Raw genomic sequence first — 25,056 nt, 5'->3', positions numbered from 1 at the left:
AAAATGTCAAAGTTTCATTTTTAATTTCATTTTTGAGTGTGTCTCTGAGGCAGTGGCAGTGGCAGCCTACAGCTGTTTTTGACCTGCTGCCGGGTGTCACTGAACGTGTGTGGGTGTGTATTTAAAAAAAAAAAAAAAAAAAAGTTTCTGAAAAAGCAGTCAGACTGGTCAGACCAATCTCTCCACAATGGCCGTGGAAGTGTTATGTTAATGCGGACTGAGCAGGTATGCTGGCTAATTTGTTTAGTGTGTGCTTCCATTTTTGGCCCTAACAATCGTCGGCATCATTGCCTCAGCAGCATATCAGGTATGGCACGACAGGCCCCGACATGACTGACTGTGAATTCCTGGGTGCTGCAGAGTGGTGTTGGTGAGTGTGAGTGTGCGTCATGACTAAGACTAATTATGATATGGTAAAGCGAACGGGCTGAGGACAAGGAGGCAGACTGGATAATCCTAAAAAACTGGCAAATACCAATAATGTGGCTGTATTGGTTTTCTAGAGCGAGTTCTGCTGTAGTTTTGAGCTGTTTTCACCTCTTGTGCGCGCAAACGTGCGCTCACTTGGCCATGCCGGCTCTGTGGCGCACAGGGCTGCTGTTCAGCTTCATCACCTCCAGCTCCTGTCTGGGTAAGATCTGTTGTCTTGTTTTCCAGTGGCTCACTAAACTAATGATACTTGTAAAAAGTTTCTTTTTTCTTACACCCTGCCACAGTTTACCTGTATGGTTTCTTTTCTTGTCCAGGAAAGGAGTGCGTCTTTGGGTTAGTTGGACGTCCAGTTTCACTGTCCTGCATAACTGATGAAGCAAACGTGAATGTTTCCATTGAGTGGAACAGAGACGATGAGATGGTGTTGAGATCACAATGGGATCAGATGGAAGTTGTGATGGTGTGGTATGCTTTTTACACAAACATGAGTACGACATTGTCCACTGCCACTGGAAACCTCTCTCTGAAGTTGTCCACAGTTTATCCCAAACATGGCAAAACATACAGGCTGTTCATCACTGGGGAGGATCAGGACAATCCGCTGTGCACCATGTGCTTCAGGAGAGCAGGTCAGTGACAAATACATGAAACTTGAAGGAACTTAAAATGAACCAATTAAGCAGCATTTAAAGAGCAGTTTAGCCTGTCATCTACTGGTGATCTAGTTGGGACATAAAATGAAAGAAATTGTCTGATGCTTGGAGGAGGAAGGTCATTTCAACCTTTATAAACAAGTAAAACTTTAAAATCAGTTCTAAAATATGCATGATATTGAATTGGCCACCTGCCATTGGCTGATCTGTGGTGCCTGGTGATGTCACCACCTGTTTTTACTGTTCTCTTTACCTACAAACAATTAAGTGCAGTGTGTGTGTGTCCTCGAGTCCCGGTGCATTGTCCTGCCTCAAAAGACATTTGCAAAGCTTTATTGTTGAATAATTTGACAGTTGCACTGTTTTTGTAAGAACATGATGTGTAAACAGTCTGGGACCAGTTTTCCTGGGGTGCACTATGGTGACACTAGTGGTCACAAACTACACTGGGGACCTGTAATATTTAAAGGAACATAAAGCCAGTTAATTTTCTCATTTAGTATTATCCTTGAGTACTGTTCTCATCACTGACCAAGATTTGAGAGTTCCTAAAAGTCAATAACTGTAATAAAACAGAGCTTCAGAGGCTTCATCTTCTACAGTAGTAAACTGAACTCAGTTCCCTCTGTTGTGTTTCAGCCAGTTTCAGCTACCCGGTACTCCAAAGAGAGGACTCAGTAGATGGGGATGAGACTGTCTTCGTGTGTCAATCCAGCGGTGGCTTCCCTGAACCTGAGGTGTCGTGGCTCATCAACAAGACTGAGCAGCCGCCCAACAGCTCAGTGCAGACCCAGGTGGCACTGCTCCCTGACTCCTCACTCTACAACATCACAAGCCATCTGACCATCAACATTTCACAAGACACCAGTGTGTCGTGCATCATAGAAAACCAGCCCATGAATGAAACCTTAACATCGACGAGCTGTAAGTGCTCGCTGCTCAGCACGCACAACACTTTACATCACAGCTGCAAGTGAAATATGTTGACTGATCTGCAGCCGTGTTTGTGTTCAGATGCCGTGCAGGTCAGCAAGGTGGTGAATCGAGCATCAGAGGCCATGTGGATCTTCAGCACGGCTCTGTGCGTGGTGGTGGGACTCATGGTGCTGGCAGGTCTGGCCTATCAGATCTATCTGGACAGAATGGACAAGAAGCACTACCAGCCAGACAGAGGTAGGCATCTGTACTGATTAGAGCTGAACAATATGGTAAAGCTCAAATCTCAAAGTCTCAAAGTATTTATTGTCATGTGCACAGAAAGAAACAAGTTTCCCTGCCCAATGAAATTCTTACTTTGCTTCCCACAATGAATGCCAGTAATACAATCAAGAATAATAATAGTAAAAAAAATACAGAATTGTACTATGTTGAAATATAATTTAACAAATAGCGGCATAAAGAATAATAATAATAATAATAATAATAATAATAAATACCAAATGCAGCAATGATACTGTAATTATTTTGACAGGTATTGTGATCGTGATGATACACGAGTATAGTGAGAATGACGAGTATAGTGAGAATGATCACTTTTGCATCAAAATTTTCATTTTCACCAAAACCCAATAAAAATGATAATGTGATTTCGGCTGGACTAAAAAACATGTTTTCTTATCTGTGAAGAATATGATTTTGTATGCCAGGTCATTTTCTGTAGTACCTAATTTATGATTTTTTTGTGTCACACAAGTTTGCAGCTCCTGTAATTTGGATATTGCCCTTGGTCATACTGTAATTTCAATAATATTCATTCATACTCATTTTTAGTGGTAAGATGGAAAAAAAAAAAAACAATGTGGCGCAAGCCATTGCTCAACAAGAATATCTTTTCAAGCAACGTACATTTCTTTCATAAATTGTGTGCCTTCATCCACTTAACTGTCAGGACCCACTTACATGAGGGTATTTACAGGGACACACTGCTAAATGATTAATAAAATGTTTCCTAGTTAGATAGCTCAGTTAAAAAACAACAACAGGGGCCTTATTATTGTGCAGCTGCAAAATAACAAGGGCAGTGTGTCCTGTCCTTAGGTTGTCCCTGCAAAATAATCACTGACCATGTGAATGCCCTGGTTTATGAATACAGTTTTTGGTTAGAAAATGAACAACACTTAGAACAGACTCCCCCCCAAAAATAAATAACATATTAATACATAATCTTGATGTAACTAGAGTCAACAGGTCGTATCTCATTTCCTGTTGATAAAGCTGCTCCAATCTGTGCATCTTAATAACATTTTAGATTGAAATTATGATTCTAGAGATATATAAGTGAAGAGTTAATCGTGAAAAAAGGGTGTGCTTCAGTAGGTGGAGTCTCACATTACAATATAAAGTCTGTCCTGTAATGTTGTATCCTGTCATGTCTTGACAGAAGTCTCCAGGCCAAAATCTCCAGGTCCCCCCCCCACCTTCCCTTCCCTTCCCAGCACATATTGATAGTATTTTCTGAAGCCACAGGGAAAAGCAAACCATTTTTGGGGTGCTATTCCATTTTAACTACTGATGTTTGATTGGAGCAATACAACATTAAGAAGTGTAACGCTCATATCATGAACTAAAACATACTTCTGCATTTAACACACAAATGCCCTGCTAGACTACACAGCATTTTCAGGTAAATGTTGTGTACCTACAATGTCCTTTTGTCACATCATGTCTGAAGTGTTTGCACTGACTTCATGCTACATGTTTGCTATTATGTGACCTTGTACAAGTTGGTGATATTCAGTCTTTTCACCTTGTGTGTTCATCAGGATACAGGGGCACCACTGTGGACACGGAGGAGACCGTGGGGATGAACTCGGAGCCAGTGCGCCCTGTTATTGAGACTGATGTGTGAAAATGACTGCTGATCAATACTTAACATCAGGTTTACAGCCTGAGATAATAGAGCACTGATTTGTAAATATTTGTACTTTGTGGCTACTCTATATTCTATATAGGTGACTGTACTTTTAGAAACCAGCTCAAAAGGTACAGAAAACAGCAGGGAACATAAAATTGAAAGTTTAATTTGTGCATCCTCACTTGGTTTCAGGCCGGTATTTTTCCATTTCCTTGCACAACATAGAAATTACTCATCTCTCTACTCCACTTCCTGAGACATTCCTGTATAATCACTGGACCCTACTTTCCGTTCCTCTGACAGGGTGGAGTTGTTCTGTCTTAAGCACTAATAAAGACACAGAGCCCCATTCCTGGGGATTTCATTTCTCTCTTTTTGTGAGGGATGTCTGCTTGGCAATATTGCTGGGATTTTTTTTTTTTTTTTTTTTTTTTTTTTTTTAAATCATGACAGAAAATGTCACAATAAGAATCCAAATTATATTTTATATCTTAAAGAAAATTATGAAGCCACAACCAATAATGAGTTTTTCATGAGTCAAGATTCAGCAAAATTAATGAAAGACAAAATAACAAAAAACAATTATTACGTCTTTTCCAAGGTGAATGTGATTCCACTAAAATAGTTGTTTTTTTTTTTCTTTTAATGTTTTTATTATGGTTAACACTTTACAAAAATAAATTCCATATAACACATTTCCACTCAGATCAACTTGATGACAACAGTTTGATCCTTACAAAGTGTGCGCCGTCAGGACGCTCAAATCACAGTCAATTAGTGAGGATTCCGACTGCATCTCGTTTCCACGGTTACAACTCTTGGGCTTTGTGCTTGCTGCAGCTGAGATCTTGTTGCATAGTTTGTCTTTGCACGTCTCAGTGTCTCGAGGCCGCAGGGGTTCACCTCAGCTCTCCTGCTCAGCTTTCACCGAGTAGAGGTCGTGTCGACGCTGGGCTGTGATCGGGATCTGCTGCCGGACGTCAGATAAATACTGCAGGTCTGCGAACAGATGATTCACAGAAGTGACAGTAAAGTAAGAAAGAGTGTCTAAGGCGCAGCAAAAATCCGAGCAATTTATAATCCACTGTTTTCACTACTAACATCAGCAGGATAAAAACACAGTATAGTATCTGCAATATTAGCTGTGAATATGTCATGAAATTTTGACCTGTAATTGTAGCACCTCCCTCTGGTGAATCAGCATAACTATAAGCAAAGTTGAACAGACTAGAGTGTGCAGAAAGAAGCACCATTTCATCAACTTTCCTCAAAGTCTGATCAGTGTTGTCTGAGATATACATGACACATGACTGAACAAAAACAAGATGCATCGCCCCCCTTAGGCCAATCAGTGACATTTTGGCAATGCCACTTTTGTCCCCTGCATTTCATTGCATAGAGTACAATTAACTGATGACAACAGGGAGGGGTGATGTTTAATAGTATATAGCACTGAATCAGTAATCAGTTATAACCCTCCTGAAAAATACTGTCTGCCAGGAGACAGAGGAAGGAGTTTCAGGCACTCACCAATATCAGCATAAACAACAGCCTCCTCTGATCCGGCTTTGGCAATAACTTCTCCCCTGCAACAACAGAATGCAAACAATGGTTGGTTTTGGAAAACTCAACGCTAAAATGGGAATGTCATCCTTTTCATGAATTCACATTTGCTGCATGTGTGCCCTGGGACACCTCAGGCGATTCTTCTTGTACCCTCCCCTTCTGGCAAGCATTCACTGTGCTTTTACCTTTTGGTTGCTCACTGACACTTAAGCTTGGGAGGCATCATGGTATTATGGTATAAAGAGGGAATTAATAAATCCTGAAGGTATGATTTTAAAAAGTTGGACGGGAAGGTTGCACTTCAACAGAATGATTTTGAATACTATAAAATTTACAGATTGTCCTCTTTCTACATTGATACAGAGACGCTGTATTAAGGCGATATATTGTAGTGCACAACATGCACCACCAGGGGTCAGTCTCTACTGGTGGAACAGGCAGCTGAGCTGAGCGAGATGGTGACTGGAGGAAATGGGGATCATGTGACAGGACTAGTAATAATGAAAAATGCCTCTGCCCCTGTTTTGGGAGTATTTTACCCACACGTGATCTCCAGTCATGGACTGGCTCATACATGTTACAATGACTTACACCACCAGCAGCTCAGCTTTTTTGTGTGTTTTGTTTTTTAAACACCCATACTGTCACACACTGTTTACCCAGTGAAATATCAGGAAATTATGAAAAAATAGATACCACACAAGCCTACAAACACTCACAAACACCTCTTCTCCTGCACCTTGACCTCTGATTTGAACTCTCTCCCTCGCCTTACCTTTCTCACCTGTATTTTTTCATTCTCATTGGCCCCCACTTTCCTTTATCTTTCCTCTCCTCTCTCACTGGAACTCGCTTGCTACTTAGTGCCCTGCCACACACTGTATTACCAGCTCTTACCACGGGTTTACGATGGTGCTGTGGCCCCAGGCGACGTAGGAGGCCGTTTCATCTCGTGCAGGTGATGCCGTGGCCACGTACACCTGGTTGTCGAGGGCCCTTCACAGAAGACAAACATTTGTGATTTATTTCAAATGATATGAATAGCGATTTCAGGTAAAACTCTGATCGTTCAAAGACGTGATGCAACCATACTGAAGATTTGCATAAAGCGCTGTTTCTGAAAAGCCATCACATCACATCACAATTAGTGCTGTGATGCAAGTTACAGTACAAAACAGTAAATCTGGAAAATGAATCTTTCCTGTTGGCCATATTCAGCTAAATCTACCTCAGGATAGTTGCAGCTGAAAGTATTATCGCTCACATGTTCCATACTTAACCTTTACATAATACCTTATATAAAAGACAATATTTCAATATTTCTATTACACAAAAACTTGATTGAAAAGTTATAACAGAATATGTTGGAGGTGGGTTATATATGAATATTATATCGATATTGTGAGACTAAATATTATCTAGGGTTTTGGACATGATGAATTCATGATTTGTCATAAGTGTTGTCTTTTCCTGACTGCATTACAGTAAAGGGATGCAATTTTCTGAACTTACTGGTCATCATACACACATCACTAAAGACTGTTCAGTAAAAATCTTGTGATTATTAAAGTATCAGTAGTCATCCCTGCAAATGTCATATCGATATCAAAGTGTATGATATTTGACTTTATCCATATTGTCAAGTCCTATGACATCTGAATCAATCAACCGCCTCTGGAGACACTAAGTGAGCTGAAAGTGCATATTTGACAAAGTAATATGGAAAAGTAAACTTATTTTGAACTGTGACAGAGTCTCAGGGCCCAACCTTCCTCTCTGCAGCAGCTCCCAGTGGGCCGGGCCCGTCGTCATGTTGAAGGCCCCGGGGTAAACCAACAGCTGACAGCCTGAGGGCAGAAACATCAGTCAGTGCTGGATTCTACTGTACAAATTTTTACTGTCAAATCCTAATCATCCTTCACCCGCTCACCTTTTCTGCTGTAGAGCTGTGCGAGCTCGGCAAACCTCATGTCGTAGCAGATCCCGACGCCGATCTTACAGAAAGCTGAAAGTGGAAATACAGAGACTTAATGAGGAGCAGAGTTCAAGGATGCTGCACTGATCAATCATTTGGCTTCTCAGGCATCAAAAACATATCAAATCAAACAATCCAAGTAAAGTGAGAAGAAGACGGCAGCCCATTCATAAAGAAATAAATGATAGAGAAAAAAATAAAAATACATAATTTATTTAACACTAATGTTGCTGTCTGCACTCTGTCTCCAGTCTACTTATTGCAAACAAAAAATTAACTAAATAAATGTCAGTGGGTAATCAAAAAACTAAACTTTGGTGCACCGAACAACAGTATGTATCAGCAGACAGCAGCATCTCCTCGTTTCTGTTTGATCTGACAGACTGAAGGGCAGAAGGAAGGACTGAGATGATCGCTCACGTGTTTCAAACACTGACAGGCTGCTCCCTGGGCTCAGCGTCTCCGACTCCTGGAAGCGGATTTTCCCTGGAACATCGATGTCAAAAAGGTGAATCTGAATCAAACAAAACATACAAGACAGAGATCAACACGGATCCCAAAGTGGAGCCACGTGAGCTGCTGCCATAACCAAATGATAACTTAAAACATATCCAGCTATGCCAAAGAGGTTACTGATCAAGCTAATGAATGCATTAATTAACAAAAATTTCTGTCACAATACATGTTGAGCTTTATCAGTAAGTGTTGGCTCATACCTTCCTGTGTTTAAGCATCAGCTGTCCATCGGGGCCAAACACGGGACAGCTGTTATACAACTTGCCGCCGTCCTCTTCAGGGATGGATCCTGATAAACAAGAAGGCACATATTTTATGGACTGGAAACACACAACAGACAACATAATGGACCCAGGAATACAATGCACAAGGACAATGTCTGTTTTAAACCCTGTTAGAGTGTTTTAGGGTGGATTTTTTGCTTTAACGTTCCCACCCTGGAGTTGTGGCAGGGACAGTCTAGACATTTATTTTGATATGATATTTTCATACCTCCCACGAGGTACACATTATTCTCCTTCGCTGCCTCGGACAGCAGCTGGGTGGATTCCCCTGGGATCCTCTCTGCATACTCAGGGAAGAAGCTGGTTCCATAGGGAGAGTTGAAGCACTCCTGAGGAGAATGATTTAAAAAAAAAAGTATATTCAATCAATCAGTCACCTAACTCATAAACTACACATTTCCAGCATAACCCTACATTTAAACGAGATTAACTGGCTGGTAAACAAGACTCTTTAAAAACTCATTTTGCAAAGCAGCTGCTGATAGGATGAAGGAACATGTGGCTGCAGGGGAGTGGAAACGATGAGGGGATATTTCTGTCAGGACTGTCGTATATTCTAAGCATGCCTGATCAAAAAAAAAAAAAAAAAATCAGTACTGTTACTGTATTACTGAAAACTTCATGCAATTGAAATTACTGAATCCACAATGCAGAGAGTCACCACCTTCATCAGTTAAGCAGCCAGTCCCAGTGTGGATTATCTGAGCTGTCTGGGGGCTCGGGCTTGCAGCCTCCACCTGTACTCGAGGTTTGGTGACTCTCCTCCAACACTGATGTGGACCGACATGAGGTCATGATGACACTCACCGGCAGGACCACCACTTTGCTCCCTTGTCCCGCTGCCTCCTTTATGAGCCTCCGGGCACGGGACAGGTTGTCTGCCTTGACTTTGGTCACGTGCAGCTGCACCACGGCCAGCCGAAACTCTAGAGACACGGGACAGTCAGTGATCAGGAGCCCTGCGGGACTGTCGGAGGCATCAGAAAACAGTGAAGACATCTGACTGGCACTAAGTAGAGAGGAGACGTGACTTTGGGCTGAACGCCACCTTGACTGTACGCAGTGTCAACGCCACTTCAGCCAAACAGCAATGTGCTCATGCAGGAAAGACGTAAACCACTGTTCACTTACTTGACATCACTCCAGCCAAAGTAGACATTAATGCAGGTGAACGTTGCCGTCTGAACAGTGCAAGTACAGAATCGCATGTACTTCCGGGTGGCGAACACATTTTCAAAATAAGGGTCTCTCGTGTTATTGCGGCTATCCCTGCCTGCACCTGTGCTGACTTTAAGGATACTTTAAAACTACACATGGATTAGCATTAATATTTAAAATCAAACTGCTAGTGCCAAGTTCTTTTTTTAAACCCATAATAAGTTAGGTTGAGAGCCTTTATTGTGAAGCTTAAAGTATAGGACATCATTATGGGTGGGACAGCTTCCACCAATCCTGTTTCGATGCGATGAGAAAGGTCTTCTCTCATTGGTCGAAGGGTTTTACCAGCTTTTGGATTCTGAACTAAGTACACAGACTGTGGTTAATGTAGTACAAGGTGTAGCTGTATATTTATACTGAAAAGTGATCTAACCTGAAATGACCTGAATCTACGTTGGCAGGTCTCTCTAGATACATTTAAAGTAATTATTATATATCGTATAAATACATGTGGCTGCAGATGTTTTGACTTATCTATAATGCCTATCAATGATGCACGATGTCCCTGGATTGTGGTGATGGCTCATTAATATGTTTAATATTTTATGATTCTGTCATTTATGTCCCATTTTTATTCTAACTTGTTATATACTCTTTTATGTCTGCAACCCTGTTATCTGTGCTGCTGCAAGTTTGTTTCCGATGATTATAACAGAGGTTCCTCTTTACCCTGTAGTTAGACTGTTTATGTTGCTATCAAAGTAGAATAGCTATAGAATAATCACCCCAGATAAGACTATTGATTTTGCATAATTAACAAAAAAGGATATGACTGGAATAAGCATTTGTCTACAGGTGCAGTTGAATAATCTCCATTTATTAAAAACAAAAAAACTGTTAGAAAACAATAATAGATACATTAAGGTGCAAAATATACAAGATACTTTGCAAACTTATATGTTGCATTTTGACAAGTGGTGGCATCTGTGACGTCCTTCGCCGATGATGTTAAAGAGCAGCGGATCGATAGTTAAGACTTTTCTCACTGAGCAGACAAGGATGTTCCAGTGAGGAGAATACTGAACAAATCACAAAATTACAGAGTACAACACAAGGCATGAATTACACAGGAATGCTATGAGAGACTGAGGTGAAGAATGACCAGATTCATCTTTAGTCATGATTCAAGTTTTAATGTTGCCCATACTGCAGATACTGCCTTATGTTTTATTCAGGATAAGAAGTCGTCTTCAAACAGTCTTCAGGGAAGAAAGGCATAAGCCCTCTCTGGACAAATAATTTACGGAGCGTAATGAGGACAGGGATGCACTTTTTCCGAAAACTGCTCACCCAACTAGCCTAAGAAAAAAGTAAGAATCCCATATATAATTTAAGATGCCAGGAGGAGCAGCAAACACAGCAATATGTTGCCACTGCTTGTGCCAACATCACATCACAAGCATGAGGCCGAAGGCAACAGTGGCAAATGAACTGGTGGACAAACTGGCAAAGCCAATTCATTTTGACTCATACTGCACAAAGGGACTATTTACCCTTTTTACAAATAATCTTTAATGATTTCAAGTTCTATGCTGTGCCTAACAATGTGAAGCATAATCTGTGTTAGAGCCATTTTTATTTCCTAAATGGATAATATTTAGCAAGGTGTGGCTCAAATTACTGTTACACTGCTCTAGACTTTAATACAATCACAGTTTTCTGAAAAACAGCAGGTTATGTCACCTGGAATTCATCCAGATAACTAAAGGAAATTATTTATAAAGTAACTCAGAATGAGATGAAGAATGACTGAGGTGTTCAGGCTCCCAATATAATCATCTATAAATGCCAGAGCTCCTTTTGTAGTAGCAATGTTGTCCAGAGGGGCTATAAATAATGCCTTCTCAGAGCTACACAAGACCAGTATGAAACAAGAAGTTAATCCAATACATGTAAAAGCAGGAAACAAACAATTTCCCCAGAAACTCTGTAAAATAATTAGTGCTTAGTCTACTAAGACAGGAATTCAAACCGTGTGAGCTGGTTTAAAAGCCAGTTACATTTCAACCGTATACTCTAACTATCTGGATATACCTTCAAAACGATGCTGCAAAGGTCTGTGCTGATATAGAGCAGTTTACACACTATATACAATACATATTTATAAACATCCTCAAATAACTTAGATTTAAGGCTGTGTGCTGGGAAAAAAGTATCAAAAACAGTTGCTGCGGTAGGAAACCTGCCACATGTGCCACCACTGCTTTTTTTGGGATGTGCATCTTCTGTTTGAATTTGCAGTGTGTGACTCATACTCAACTTCCCGACCAGAATAATTATCTTTAAACAGGAAACTCAACACCTAAACTCCATGTATAGTTTTAATGTAAAGTAAATTAAGAAAGCAGGCCTGGACTGCAATACTCTTCTCTGCAATACGAGTGAGATAAACACTTTTGTTTGACTCCAAGACAGACAAGTCAAAGTGAAAACAATGTTGTGTCAGCCTCTGAACCAATTTCACAGACATGTAGGTAATGATTTAACAGGTTTGCCACTGGTAGATCAATGGATTATTTTAAGGCTAAAGGGAAAACGCCAGAGTGAAGCTGCACTGTAATGAGATCCCATTTTTTATCTTCCAGAAAGTAAAGAAAAAAAAAGTCCAAACTTAACCTTTGCTTTTTAACTAAGAGTGAGGAGAACGGTTGGATTGTGGAGCACCTCAGTGTTTCATCACACACAGCCTGTCCCACAGGTGTTCAGTCGGTGACGAGCCCCCTTGTCCCAAACAGACACACGAGGCTTCACAGTCAACACTGCACTGGTTCTGTCCAGGAGGGAGGACAGGGCAGGGGAGAGCAGGAGGCACAGACTCTTCCTTACAGTTTCTCTTATGGTCTGCCATGTTGCCTCCAGTTTCCCTTTACGAACTCTCCAGAGCGTCCAGGACCTTCATGATCTGCTGCTTGATGACCTTGGTGGCATCGCCTGCGTTGGGTATCAAATATCTGAGGGAAGAAGAAAAATTATTACCCTCACACAGAAATCACTAGAGACATTGATATCAGGATTATTAGAGCTAATGTTGCTGTCTTTTTTCTCCTGCACTTTTATATTTTTATTAGAGCTACTTCATTGGCAAACAAAGAGAGCGACTTTGAGAACATAGTGGCAGTGCCGAAAGGGTTTTTATGCAGATAAAGGTGCATAAACATAATCTGAAGAGTAAAATCAAACTCATGAGTCAACAAAAAAAAGCAGAAGCTGCTTTCTTGGGACGGCTCCAGGTTTTGCTTCTCATTTGTAACATGACATTAAAATCTTCTGATTTCTAGGTTTGATGAACAACTTGTGCTCGCAAATATTAGTTGCAATATTCAACATCACAAGGATAAAATACTTTGGTACATCTTCAGTGTTATAATTTCCATAATCAGGACATTGTTGAAAAAGAGAACTTGTTCTCTAATGGCTCTGCCTGAATAAATATGTATGATGATCATGAATAAAACATGCAAGTTTAATTAATTCCTGACAGATCTGCATTTCCAAGCCTTACCCTCACAGGACAATGAGTACATGAGAAAGTCACAAACATTAATAATTCTTATTTTTTCCAGACGAGAATCTAGTACCCTGAGACTGAAACTGACAACATCCAGTGTGCTGCATACAGAAAGCTACAAATTCAAGACATTCTGACAGATCATTACAACAGGTCAGCTGTTACACAAATTTAAATTTGATGTCAAATCTAGTATATGTGCAACCCTGATGTAATATTTTATTTTCATGTGCAACCCTGATGTAATAAAAGGAGGGGTAACAGTTTTCTCGTCAAAAAAGTGGCCCACAATTTCTAGGAGTGGACCTGATGTTAAGACAGAAAATCCTTGGCAACCTCAGAAATAATACTCATTTACCATTTAACAATCCAGCTAGTAGGACTCTTGCGTGAATAGATATTAAGATAAAACAGATGTCGCATGATTTAATCTGTCACAAACATGTACGTCTGCAGATAAGCACCTCTCAACTGCTGAGATCTCCACTCCAGCACTGTTGTTGTTACCAAACTTGAATGTAATGAGTTCTGGGTGCTTCTTTTTTGAGGTGATCTTCACCACTGAGTTCAGAGCCTGTCTGGACTGGATGTAGGCGAAACCTTTCCGCGAAGCGATCTCCCGCAGGCAGTACATGTGAGTCGCTGTGATCAACAGGTGGCTGGAAAAACAAAGAGAAGTCCAACCAAACGAGTGTGTTAGATAAACATGTCCCCAAGTTATGCAATGGCCAAACCTGTCCAGGCATTGTGTGATGGAGTCTTGTCATTTTTAAGTGGGTGGGCAGTCACTTTTGTCACAGATATGACCACAGAGCATAAATTAGATTCATCCATGCAGTCCTGGAGGTGTTTCAGGAAGGTGCTTCGATAAACTCCGAACACAATCCTTAACTGTGAGTGGAACAAGCCTGACATGGTATACCTGCATTTTCAGTTTCAGAGCAGCTGATTACAATTAGTTACATCGACTGAGTTGGTTGAAGCTGATTGTGTGATGAATTGTGTTCATGCTGAACTTTCATGCTGAAAAAGCGAGCCTCAATAGAGCACAGATTAAAACCAAATCATTATATTCCACTCTTGAATTAGAAATTTCAATGTAATCATATGTGGAATATGAGCATATAAGAAAAAAAAAAACAGCAGCAGCTGCAAAAGGGCTGACATTACATTCTGTAGGTTTCAACAATTAAATGCAAAGTTGTTTCCACCATTGATACATAACATCCTTTTCAATTGTAATCTGACCTGCATAAAAGAACTTGGCAGCACTTAACAATGAAATATAAAAACATAGTTCAAAACAGCAAGATATTCTTTGCTTTTAGCTACTTCACTCTCTTAATTGCAGCCCCATGATAGGCACTGGTTCATGGAGTTTCATGGAGACGGAGCAGAGTGAATAGGGGATGAGGGAGGTTTTCTGAGGTTTTGGGGTTAGTTCAAGTAAACTGGCTACCGAACAGGATTGTTTCAGACCATACGTTACCATAGTGACTGACCCAGAGTTAATCTAATCTCACTTGTTGGAAGTGAAACTCCTGGGTTTCTGTTACGTCTGGGTTAATAGACTCTGGTTGGTCAGTAAACCTGCTTTCTGAAATAAGGCTCATGGTTTACAGTGTTCCAGCTCACCTTGGGAACATGTGGCCAGTCTCTTTCACCTCATTGCATGTAATGTGATGTTTTACGTCAGGTTTGTTTATCCATGTCTGAATGTTGACGATCTCCTTCCGGTCATCGTCTGACATAGATGAACTGTCAATCTCATCTGGGGAGACATAACATGGCACTGAATATTCACATTTTAGTCTAAGTGACACTGCTGTTATGTTCCAGGGGTGGGAGCGTACCTGTGTCATACTCCTCCTCATCACCAATACTGAACACAGGCTTCACTCCCCTGTAGGGTTTGCCGACACGGTCACTGCTGCTTACATGCCTGACAACAGAAACAGGCATGATAAGTTGCAGCCTGACATGAACAGTGAGTGACGTGATCATACATCAATGTTCATGATGAATTAAAACATAATAACACAGTGAGGTCAGTCAACAAGCACACAGGCACATAGCAACAGCATGAAGGCACTGTTCAATGCCTCCAGGATGCTCCACTTAGAAGCAGAACAAACACTGTGAGTATTGTTAGACAAGACAGCCCACTACTACAGTCTGTTATGCTGTTAAAGACAAAGAAACTGATTAAATGAGACATTTCGACTTGGATATGGAAAAAGTTGCCAGTAGTTATTGTGTGATATCCAGGGCTATTTGGAACAAATAAAACTGAGGTAGGTTTTGGCAGCGGTTTCAGCTTTTTTACATAGCCCTGGCTATCACCTTTAGGAACAACAATGAAATGGAAAAACAGAGACTGGAAGTGCATCTCCAAGCACACAGCGGTGAGGTCTAGGTTCAGCCTAAAACCCCTCATTAGTTCAGCCTAGAAAGAGACAACAGCTACAGTGAGTTTAGGATGTAAAAACAACCAAATGCTGACAGAAAGGAAAATGACTACAGTGGCTTCAGTGTTCAAACTAAGCAGTAGTGCTGAATATTGTTAGTGAAAGCATGAAGACATTGTTTACACAGCCCACCAGTGTGTGTTGTTACTATGTGAGTAAGTGAGCAGTGTAGGCAGAGATGCTGATAGTAAGCATGCGTTAATGTGGTGCAGGTGTCCATATGAATGGCTGCCGGGTTCAAAGCAGACAACCCCTGGGACTGGTGTGGGTCTACAGCCAGTGGGCATGCTGGGGACAGACAGCTTGATGCTGGGCAACTCTTACCGATCTGGAATCACCTTCTCTGGCCAGGGCAGATTGAAAGATATTCTAGCATGGAATAAGGCACAAGGTATGGTGAGGGGATACGCTTAAAAACTGCAATAGTAAATAAAGCCCTTTTCACACTAAACAGCCGTTTCACACTTACAACTTAAGAGTGTGGGATATCCACACCATTAGTCCAGGACTAACTAAACTCTGCTCTACAGTAGGGTTATCCCTGAAGGCAGGGTTAAAGTCTGCAGTGTGAATCGAGTTTAGAAAATACGTAATACAATTCAAAACTGTGCTAGTAGTCTGAGGACATTAACCCTGGGCATTGACTTTCAAGTATGAATTCTTAACCTGGCCTGGGTTAATAAGTCCAAGTGTGAAGCGAGTGTAAGAGAGAAAAGGGCTCATGATGCATTATAGGTGTCAGTCACGACAGTAAAAACAACCATCATTCCCCAATTTATCAATCAACAAATCAAAGGACAAGAGGATTGTTGAAGTGCCAGAGCTGGAGGATCTGTGTTGACAGATATTATATCCTTTTTTTAATACAGAGGGGAAATCCGTGGTCTGCAGCCTGTATGTTACAGTTGGCAGCAAGCATTAGTTGTCCAGTCACAAAGAATGTGAGGCTAAGCTAAGACTTCACCTGTCGACAGGGGTGGAGGTATTCTCAATGAAGCTGATCATCTTCTCCTTTACGTTCACAGACTTGGACTTGAGCGCAAACGTCATTTTGTTGACCAAAGACTTGACCCCTTTGCTATCACCAGGGCTGCTCAAGGACTCTCCCTGTATTGTCAGAAAAAGAAAATCATCTGAGTTACAACGGCAAATGTGTTCAAGAGATCCAAAATGGAGTTAATAGGAATAAATAAGGACACACGGCGGAGAGCTTGAGATGGCTCCCCAAACACAACAAGACAGGGCAGAAACTTGAAGTATATATGATGTACAAATAAACATTTTTCCTGCTTATTTTAGCGTGTAATGGATATTGGCTATATGGTGGATATAAACTGGACTGATGAAATAATTAGTTCAAGATTGATTATTTTTTAGCTGGAGCAGCAGCTGTGAAATAGATTACAGTTGATGAGTAGCCTAAAAATAAATTAAATGTTGGCTTTTCCCAAGGCTCTGGCCGGTGATGGTGAGGTTTGGACCGAGTTTTCCCAGGTTTCAGTTGGGTCAGGTTCAACATTTGGTTCCAGTTGGCAAGTTGGGTCACTTTCATGCAAAATTTTGATGACAGCCTGATGTTCAAAATATAAGAGACCCTCAGTTCAAGCTCTGATACTGTGTCAGAGATGCTGACTCATTTCTGCCCCCTTGTGTGTTCTCTCTCTTTTTAACGTGTTCTGTCACTTACATCAGCAGAGCTGAGGCTGCTGTGAGACCCCGAGGTGCTGACGATCCAGTGGACGTATGAGGAATCGAGCCCCTCGATATTCATGTCTACTAGGTGCTGCTGCAGAGCTGAAATCACACAAAAACATCAAATATATAAGTTTTGAGTTCTCACCCACATCCAAACTAAATTTGGAAGCAGGTGTCTCAATTACTAATTCTAATACATTCAGTTATCTCTTTTTGACTCACCCATGAAACCACCTTTTGCGATGCTGACATATTCTTTGTTTTTCTGTAACAGAGAGCCTTTAATTAGCAAGAAGTCCTTAAATAGTATCATCAAAGGTATCCATCTTGCAACAGTGGTACTGCCTGACAGGAAGCAAATGATACATCCTTTTCTGCCCATATCACTCTCTCCCCTCTTTTTCCATTTCTCTAACCTGCAGGAAATGAGCTAACACCATGTTCATGTACATGTCCTCCTCCTCTCTCCCACTGCCCATGAAGCACAGGTGCTCCCCGCTGGCAATGGAGCCGGACTCCAGAGACTGCTTCTGCGCCTCCAGGAGAGACTTCACAGACAGCGCAAACTCAGAGGGGTTCTGGAGCATCTGTGACAGAAGAGGGAAAGGAACTGCATAAAAACAACCCATACAGAGAAGTACATGCCACATCACATTTACTGGGCTTGTCAAACACTTACCAGGTCAGAGTCCAGGTGGAAAGCTGTGGACAGATGCCCAGCGTTGTACTGCTCTGCAGGCCGACAATCCACCACAAAGAAGCGAACCCCCTCCTATAAAGAAATCAATACACTCGATATGTTTTGTTGACATTGCGCATCCCGTTCTCTTCCTATTTTTTCTATGGCTAGCTTGCAAATAGGTAATTTCCTTGTTGGTAGACACCAATTTGAGGTTAAGCTAAGAGTGGTACTCGCCTGCTGCAGCTGATTGGCCTGGAGGATCTCAGGGACAGACACAGGGAGACACAGTGCCTGACTCAAGTCCATGTCCTCCTCTTTTAGAGCCACCAAGCTGCTGCCAAACAGATTCTGGTTCTCCTACCAGGGACAAAAAGCAATCAGACACACAAATGGTTACTGCTCTGTGAGCCCTCTTCTGCAATTTCCTTTGTCTCTTTTTGGTCAGCACAGACCTCTCACAATCTTGGCAACAAAACAGGATTCCTTTATCCTTATATAGTGTCCTACCTTCCTGAGTGACAGTGGAGTCTTGCTGTAGTAGTACTGCGCCAGAGAGAACAAGTCTTCGATGTCCTCAGCTTCCAGCAGAGCAGGTGACCCTTCCAGCATTTCTGTGGCAAGTGAAGGCTTGTGTAAGTCCAGCGTTTAATGTAACAGCAAGAAAATCCACAAATAATGTGTAGGAAACCAAACTTACTGATGATGTCCTCTTTGCTGTCTCCTTCTTGTGCAAGGATGGTATCTCTGAGGGTCAACCAAACAAAGACAAGTCAAACCTACATTTTCATCAGATAAAGAAAGTACATTCATGTAGTCCTGTACTGGGGCTTTTACTGATGGGTACGTACTTGGCATTGACGAGGATGATGAGCATGAGGAAAAAGATGAGGAAGGGGTCAGCCTGTTGGAGGTAGTTATCCCACAAGGCCTGGGTCACCTCAGGAAGGCAATGACTGGAAAACAGACTGCCCAGCTGCAGTGCACAGACAGACACGGACACAAGTGTCAGAGCAGCAGACAGTAACATTTCAACACGACCTGGAAGAGTTATGTTGCATCTGTGGGTGCGAGAGGAAAACAGACAAACCCAGCTCATGGCGTAGGAGTCAGGTGTGATCTTTTTGGTGTCCAAGAAGGAGCAGAGCTCTGGCTCATGGTACTGCAGCAGCAGCCTGTACAGGTGGAAGGGCCGGCCTTTTGGCACACAGTCCCTGAAACAGACACATTTGATGGACTTCACAATTCATACTGTTATCAGGAGGAAGTCCTTCACACACTACAGCCTTTAACTTGGAAAACTTCCCGTTTTTATCAACAAACACAAGAAAAGCACTGTTTCCCACACAAAGCATCACCTGTTTCAAAGGCAGCTGTTTGACATCATATGAGATTTACACTTTTGATTGTCTATGCCATGTTTTACACATCATTGTGCCAGTCTTACTTCCTGTTGAAAATCTGACCAAAATGTTTCAGTTCTTTGAATTAAACTGGGACTTTTTTAGGACTACCTCCTTTCTATGTATTAATACAAAATAAAAAATTGTGCTTTTTGTGTCAGACTAAAGAAGCAATCTGAAGACACTGCTGTGGGTATAACAGACATTTGTTATTAAATCAATTACTTGGACAATAATCCAGATTAATCAACAATGAAAATATTTGTTCGTTGTAGCCTTTAGATACACAATGTAACAAAGGATGAGAGGGAAGAGGAAAAGCTGTTTGGCCGTGCCGGCTCACCTGGGGATGTATTTGTTCATGATGGCGTAGAAGCAGTTGTAGAGGTCACTGCGGGGCAGCTGGAGCCCCAGCAGCGGCTTGAGCAGGTGCGGCCAGCTCAGCTCTGGGGTGAAGGTAATGTTTCGCGACTTGCAGTAGAAAGTGATGACCGCCTCCACATCGGACACCATGTCGCTCCTCTCTTCCTCTGCTACTCCTAAGTGATCTGAATACACAAACCAACACACTGTTAACAACCCTCTTCTGTAAACATCACACACAAATGACCGAGGGTGACCAGGTTTTTTCTTTCTCCTCCCTGAGGAGATTTGGATGGTAAGCTCCATATCCTACTAAAAACATATTTTTGTTTTAGTGTGCTGTTACAGGGTCTGTGGTCTCATTTTATTTGTTTATATTTTATTACTATTTAGTTACTGACTATTGATTATATAATTTTTTCATGTTATTGTATTGTACTTTTTTTACACTCCCTCATATGCAGCACCTTTTGCTTTTATATTTTCCTCCTAATCAGAACATGAAATACTTTATTGATCCCCCTCAGGAAATTGGGCAATCTTGTATAATCAGCTGTTGTCATTATTATTATTATTATTATTATTATTATTATTATTATCATTATCATTGTTATTATTAAATGTGGGCATCCCTATGGGCATTCAGAATAAGCAAGTAGAGACACACATCAAGTTGCTCAGTGTGAATATAGCACTACTTTGAACACATACACGAAAAGAGCGTTGTAGAAACTGTTAGCCGATTCCTGTACCTGCTGCATCTGCTGTTTGTGCCTGCATGTCTTTATTTCTGCAGAACAATCGTTTTTCTGAGCTTGCATGGAGAGGCTGCCATGTCAGATCATGTTATCAACTTGTCCTAAAAGCAGATAAAGTGATCTGCCTGTTTCTGCAGCAGAGACAGACAGATTGCGGCTCCAAGATATATGAGAGGCCCAAAGTCACAGCGGCTATCTCTCTCCTTCCCTGCAACCTACCAATGTTTGTGTGTGTGTGTGTGTGTGGCCTATATTCCACCCCAACTCTAGACACACACTAACCAAAAGAAATTGAAATTGGCAAGTCTCTCCTGGGGATATTTGGGGAGCAGTGTTCCCTCTAAGTAATACCCCTCTGTGTAAGATGGCTGGGTGACATACATACAACTGCACACAAAATGTTTTGTCACGCTCACACCGGTGCAGTACACAGGCCAGAAAATGTCTCCTACAAAGATACTCATTTGGAGCTGCACGATTTGGCTAAAATTGCCTTTTGCTGCTCGTATAATCTACCAACTCAACTGTGGGCTGATGATATGTTCATTTCAAACGACACAAGCAATCGCTTTCACAATGATACAGAAGCAATTTCACTCAGGTCCACTGAATATTCTAGTCTTCATTTTAATGATCATTATACTTTATTAAATTTTATCTATCACATATTTTGACATGGCAGCACATTTATTACCTTTCAACAGTAAATCAAACTCAGATGGCAGATGATGGCAGGCGGAAGAGATAAAAACCGAATATGACATGAAAGAGAAGCTGGGAAGCAAATCACTTATGCACGGTATTTCCAGTCTCTATCCAAATAATCCAACTTTTATTGGTTCTTTCACTCAAAAGAATGATGATCCAATTTTAATAATAATTTGTTACTAGCCAGTAGCCACTGCTCCAAAATATTGAGAAAGAAAGAAAGAAAGAAAGAAAGAGAGAGAGAAAGAGAAAGAGTACCTACTGCACTTTGTTATATCTTCGAATTTGGTTAAATTACGACTCTGGTAGCTCACATCTTATACCTTGAAAGACCTTAATCTATAAGGTTTGAACCATAAAACAGTAAAAAGAGCTGAATTCATCCTGTTAGTGATTTGGTGCTGCTTATGTGCTCCTTTCTTTTAAACTTATAGCTGTGTGTCGAGTAATCACATGCGTTTACTCACCGATCAGCTGTTGGCTGCGGTTGTGAATCAGGGTCTGTTCTGGTAAGTCCAGCACCCCATCCCAGTTAGAGAGGCTGTCTCCTTTCCCAGACACATTCAGAGCCGTCTGCCAACACAGAGGGAAACAAGTTCAGACAAATGAGAAACACGGCGGCACAGACATGTAAGAATGAGACTGAACTACTGGGCTGCCCTATCTGCCATCTGTGGCTCAGCTGCTGACCTTCTGACAAGCAGCTCAACTATAAAGATGAGCTTTGATGTTAAGTTGAGGTTTGAAGTTAAGGCTGACACAATGTCTAGAGATAAACCATGATGTCTAGAGAGAAACCATGATGCATATCTGCGAGAACAGACAACTTCCCCAAATATAATTTCCTATGATATGACTTGGCAGATTATGCTGACAAGTATTCCAGTCTTCTTGACAAAACACTTCCTGTAGTGGTTACTTTCGATAGTGACCAAAAGAAAAATCAAATCAAAGATATTTCCTCTAGGTTGGGCAGAGGCTGGTGGCTGTCATTGTGCTGCACATAAAAAATTAAATCAGATTCAGTGCTCTGATGCCAATTTTTCAGAGCTGATATGACTACGCAGTACATTATAGGATGAATTTGCTGATATGAATACTAAGCAAGCGCTGCTCAGTTTACAGCCATTCATGCTGCTGAGTATGTCCTAATATGAAATTATTCTTATTTATCTTAAACTTATCATTTGATGCAATTAAACACTTAGAACTGTACTATCAACTGTCAGTCTATTCAAACAATTATGAGTCTGTTCAAACTAAATGTTAAGTGGCAGTAACTCAGAAATTAAGCAACACAACATGGGCTAAAGGACCGAGCCTCATTGCAGCCTCCGCCATGAATGTGTGAAAATGGGCGTGAATGGGTGAATGTGACAGACACCTTGTTAAGTGAATGGATTGGTTGGTGAACTGTAAACGCGCTATATAAAATGCAGCCGATTTGCCATATAAAGAACATATCTTTGTTTTTTTAAATGAAGGACCAACTGGTTATTGATGGAATCGCAAACTGCTTTTTGAGAAAAGTTCAAGAGAAAAGAGCAGTGCAGCAGATTATGTCTGATGTTACAAAACGGCTCTTTGCCTGCACAGGCAAGCATCTCACTCTCATGAGTGACGCACATACAAACTTCACAAACAGCTGCATGTCAACATGTTCACATCAGACAAGCTTTATGTTATGCCAAAGTGCATGTATTCAAAGTCCTGCTATCAGCATGGTTTCCTTTATCAAACCCATTGCCGGATGGGTTTAATTAGAAGTTTAATTGCAGTTTGATTACTGGGGGATTACATTTCATGTAGACATGAACATGGACTATATTTAATCTTTAAAACAGAAACTTTGCTCCTGAATCACAAAATCAACAAAGTGTTGAAAATAACACTTTGTTCCCCATATTATTCACAAAAAGACTGCAATGTTTTGGTTCTTGTGTGTGCATGTGTTTTTTGGCTGCTGGTCAGACTAATTACATTTATGACAAACATTTGTCACTAGTTTTAACATTTTATAGATTAAACGGTTAATCCAAAAAATAATCAACAGATTAATCATCAATATTTTTTGTTAGTTGCAGCCCTAAAATAATTAGCGATTAGACAGAAGACATTTTGCTGTAGCATCACAAAATAAACAAATTATCCTACTGCTGGAACTTGCACAAAGTCCCCATTTTATGCACTAAAGAACTGCAATTTTTGATTCCTAAGTAAATAAAATCCTTTCTACACACTACTATTACTGTTTTTTAGGTGTTTTTTTTTTTGTTTGTTTGTTTGTTTGTTTTTTGGTCAGACTAACTGCACTTATGACAGACATTTTTTGTAATTTCCAGTTTCAGCCAAATAGGTTAATCCAGCATGAAAACAACTGTGATATTTTGGTTCTTTAATGAATAAAATCAATGCCTCCTTTCAACTTAGTACAAATAAAGGAAACTCTGGGTTTGTTTGGGCCGCTGGGCAGACCGATCACACTCAACAACGCCATTTATCACTAGTTTTAACATTTTGTAAATGAAATGACTGCTCGAGAAAATAATCAACAGATTGATGGACAACAATATTTTTGTTAGTTGCTGCCATCAGATAACAAGTGATTTTTTTTTTTTTATTTTTTTTTAATATATATAAATAGTGATAGTTTTCAGCTTGAGGCGAGCAGGTAGATCCAGCAGGGAGAGGAGGTGTGTTTCTGTCGGTGTAGCCGGCTCTCCCCTCCCCACAGCGGGGTGTCGGAGCCACTACCGTTCACCTCACCTTCCACATCTTGGCTCTCTCCGGCACCTGGACCATGCCCCTCTCCACCTCCATGTCGGAGCCGCCGGAGTCCAGAGCCTCGGCTAGGTCCTGGTCCCTGCAGCCCCCAGCACAACACGACACATGATAAGTGAAGAGGCGACACGGAGAAAACACATCATCCCGGCGGTGTTTGTATCCAGGCTGCTGACAAGTCGATGTGCAGCGCTGTCAAATCACTGAGCTAACACAGGGTGTAGTGTCACCGTTTAAAAAAAATAATGGCTGACCCACCGTGTAAAAACCTCCAAAATTAGTTCACCAAGAGGTGTTTGCTGTATCCGCTTTCTTTCATTTCAACGACCCGACTGTAAAATTAGCTAAGCTAGCGGTAACTTAGCTCGCTGTTAGCCGCTACGCTAACGTTAGCCAGCCTCAAAACACTTCACATTCATCATCCGCAGAGCAGGCCGAACGTCAAACCCTATCTCCTAGTTAATATACATCATGTTCTGTGAGATGAAGCCGGCACTTAAGTTTGACAACCAAAACCACGACTGCTAGAAATATTAGTGCAGTAATACAATTGTCTTACCAACTGCCCACAAGAACTTCCTCCACAGCATCCGCCATTGTTGTGTTGATGGGGACACGTCAATTGCCGTCAACACGGGCGAGGTGTCGCGCCGCCCTCTAGGTGTTTTTCTAGTGTCTAGTGAGAATTTTTAATTTGGAGCATTGCTGCGCAGAAAATAGGCTGTATAAAATTATACAGTTTATGAAAAAAAGTATAAAACTGCATGGAATTATACAGTCATAGAGAATCATAAAAACACATGTCAGTGCTGAAGAGTCAGAGATTAAGAGTTTTAAATGTGCTATATTGGTAAGATATCACTTCTCAGACAGCACAGTAAAGGATATTTGTGAGCTTGTAATTGAGAGTAATTTTTCAAATATTCCTCAGGCTGATCAATAAGATAGTCTCCCTTCTATTTTCCATTTGTCCCTTTATTTGTCCCATGTACTAATGGCATGGGAGCACGTCCAAAATATGTAGCCGATTATTTTGAGTGATACAGTGCAGTATAAGTTAGGTTTTGTCTTTTTATAATGTGTGATGCAGATGAAACTCTACATCACACTATGCCTTATCTTGAAACTGTTGAGTCCAGCAGCCCTGACAGTAATCCTGAAACGGGCCTATAAATTAAAATAGAGGCCCTATTGC

At 41.1% G+C, this 25,056-nt stretch overlaps 3 protein-coding genes across 5 annotated transcripts; 1 reads left to right on the top strand and 2 right to left on the bottom strand.

The window, feature by feature from the left end:
- The first annotated feature begins 197 nt into the window (after positions 1–197).
- LOC115358537 (ICOS ligand-like) lies at positions 198–4,227 on the top strand. 2 transcript variants are annotated; one of them, XM_030050572.1, is made up of 6 exons: positions 198–370; positions 504–631; positions 747–1,061; positions 1,725–2,009; positions 2,100–2,258; positions 3,848–4,227. In XM_030050572.1, exons 2-6 carry the CDS (start codon positions 571–573, stop codon positions 3,931–3,933), a joined length of 906 nt encoding a protein of 301 aa, XP_029906432.1. In that variant the 5' UTR covers positions 198–370; positions 504–570; the 3' UTR covers positions 3,934–4,227. The 2 variants fall into 2 exon arrangements, with proteins under 2 accessions (XP_029906432.1, XP_029906431.1); XM_030050571.1 differs by lacking the exon at positions 198–370 and having other exon boundaries at positions 383–631.
- Positions 4,224–9,525, bottom strand: nit2 (nitrilase family, member 2). Its single transcript, XM_030050573.1, has 10 exons — positions 9,412–9,525; positions 9,088–9,206; positions 8,489–8,609; positions 8,197–8,285; positions 7,901–7,994; positions 7,436–7,510; positions 7,274–7,352; positions 6,403–6,501; positions 5,470–5,525; positions 4,224–4,938 (listed from the first exon to the last, which is right to left on the bottom strand). Exons 1-10 carry the CDS (start codon positions 9,509–9,511, stop codon positions 4,844–4,846), a joined length of 927 nt encoding a protein of 308 aa, XP_029906433.1. The 5' UTR covers positions 9,512–9,525; the 3' UTR covers positions 4,224–4,843.
- Positions 9,526–10,294: 769 nt separating this feature from the next.
- On the bottom strand, positions 10,295–24,511 carry tbc1d23 (TBC1 domain family, member 23). Of its 2 annotated transcripts, XM_030049647.1 has the most exons (19): positions 24,421–24,511; positions 23,847–23,943; positions 21,548–21,653; positions 19,595–19,799; positions 18,939–19,062; positions 18,700–18,824; positions 18,549–18,595; positions 18,359–18,462; positions 18,086–18,208; positions 17,849–17,941; positions 17,586–17,756; positions 17,392–17,434; positions 17,162–17,268; positions 16,439–16,581; positions 15,799–15,843; positions 14,860–14,948; positions 14,642–14,777; positions 13,471–13,665; positions 10,295–12,449 (listed from the first exon to the last, which is right to left on the bottom strand). In XM_030049647.1, the coding sequence occupies exons 1-19, from the start codon at positions 24,456–24,458 to the stop codon at positions 12,365–12,367; spliced, it is 2,076 nt and encodes a 691-aa protein (XP_029905507.1). In that variant the 5' UTR covers positions 24,459–24,511; the 3' UTR covers positions 10,295–12,364. The 2 variants fall into 2 exon arrangements, with proteins under 2 accessions (XP_029905507.1, XP_029905508.1); XM_030049648.1 differs by lacking the exon at positions 15,799–15,843.
- Positions 24,512–25,056: the final 545 nt, after the last annotated feature.

This window comes from Myripristis murdjan, chromosome 4 (assembly GCF_902150065.1).
Source record: "Myripristis murdjan chromosome 4, fMyrMur1.1, whole genome shotgun sequence".
NCBI classification, from domain to species: domain Eukaryota; kingdom Metazoa; phylum Chordata; class Actinopteri; order Holocentriformes; family Holocentridae; genus Myripristis; species Myripristis murdjan.
This window is presented reverse-complemented; position numbering and strand designations above follow the sequence as displayed.

Excerpts from the sequence above, each read along its gene's own strand:
- nit2 (XM_030050573.1), bottom strand. The coding sequence starts at position 9,511 with ATGTGTTCGCCACCCGGAAGTACATGCGATTCTGTACTTGCACTGTTC. Across the intron at positions 7,995-8,196 it reads TGATGCTTAAACACAGGAAG|ATTCACCTTTTTGACATCGA; the intron begins GTATGAGCCAAC and ends TGTTTGATTCAG. Across the intron at positions 7,353-7,435 it reads ACAGCTCTACAGCAGAAAAG|GCTGTCAGCTGTTGGTTTAC; the intron begins GTGAGCGGGTGA and ends TTCTGCCCTCAG.
- LOC115358537 (XM_030050571.1), top strand. The coding sequence starts at position 481 with ATGTGGCTGTATTGGTTTTCTAGAGCGAGTTCTGCTGTAGTTTTGAGC. Across the intron at positions 632-746 it reads CACCTCCAGCTCCTGTCTGG|GAAAGGAGTGCGTCTTTGGG; the intron begins GTAAGATCTGTT and ends TTTCTTGTCCAG. Across the intron at positions 1,062-1,724 it reads CATGTGCTTCAGGAGAGCAG|CCAGTTTCAGCTACCCGGTA; the intron begins GTCAGTGACAAA and ends GTTGTGTTTCAG.
- tbc1d23 (XM_030049647.1), bottom strand. The coding sequence starts at position 24,458 with ATGGCGGATGCTGTGGAGGAAGTTCTTGTGGGCAGTTG. Across the intron at positions 21,654-23,846 it reads AGAGAGCCAAGATGTGGAAG|ACGGCTCTGAATGTGTCTGG; the intron begins GTGAGGTGAACG and ends CTGTGTTGGCAG. Across the intron at positions 18,825-18,938 it reads ACTCCTACGCCATGAGCTGG|CTGGGCAGTCTGTTTTCCAG; the intron begins GTTTGTCTGTTT and ends TGTGCACTGCAG.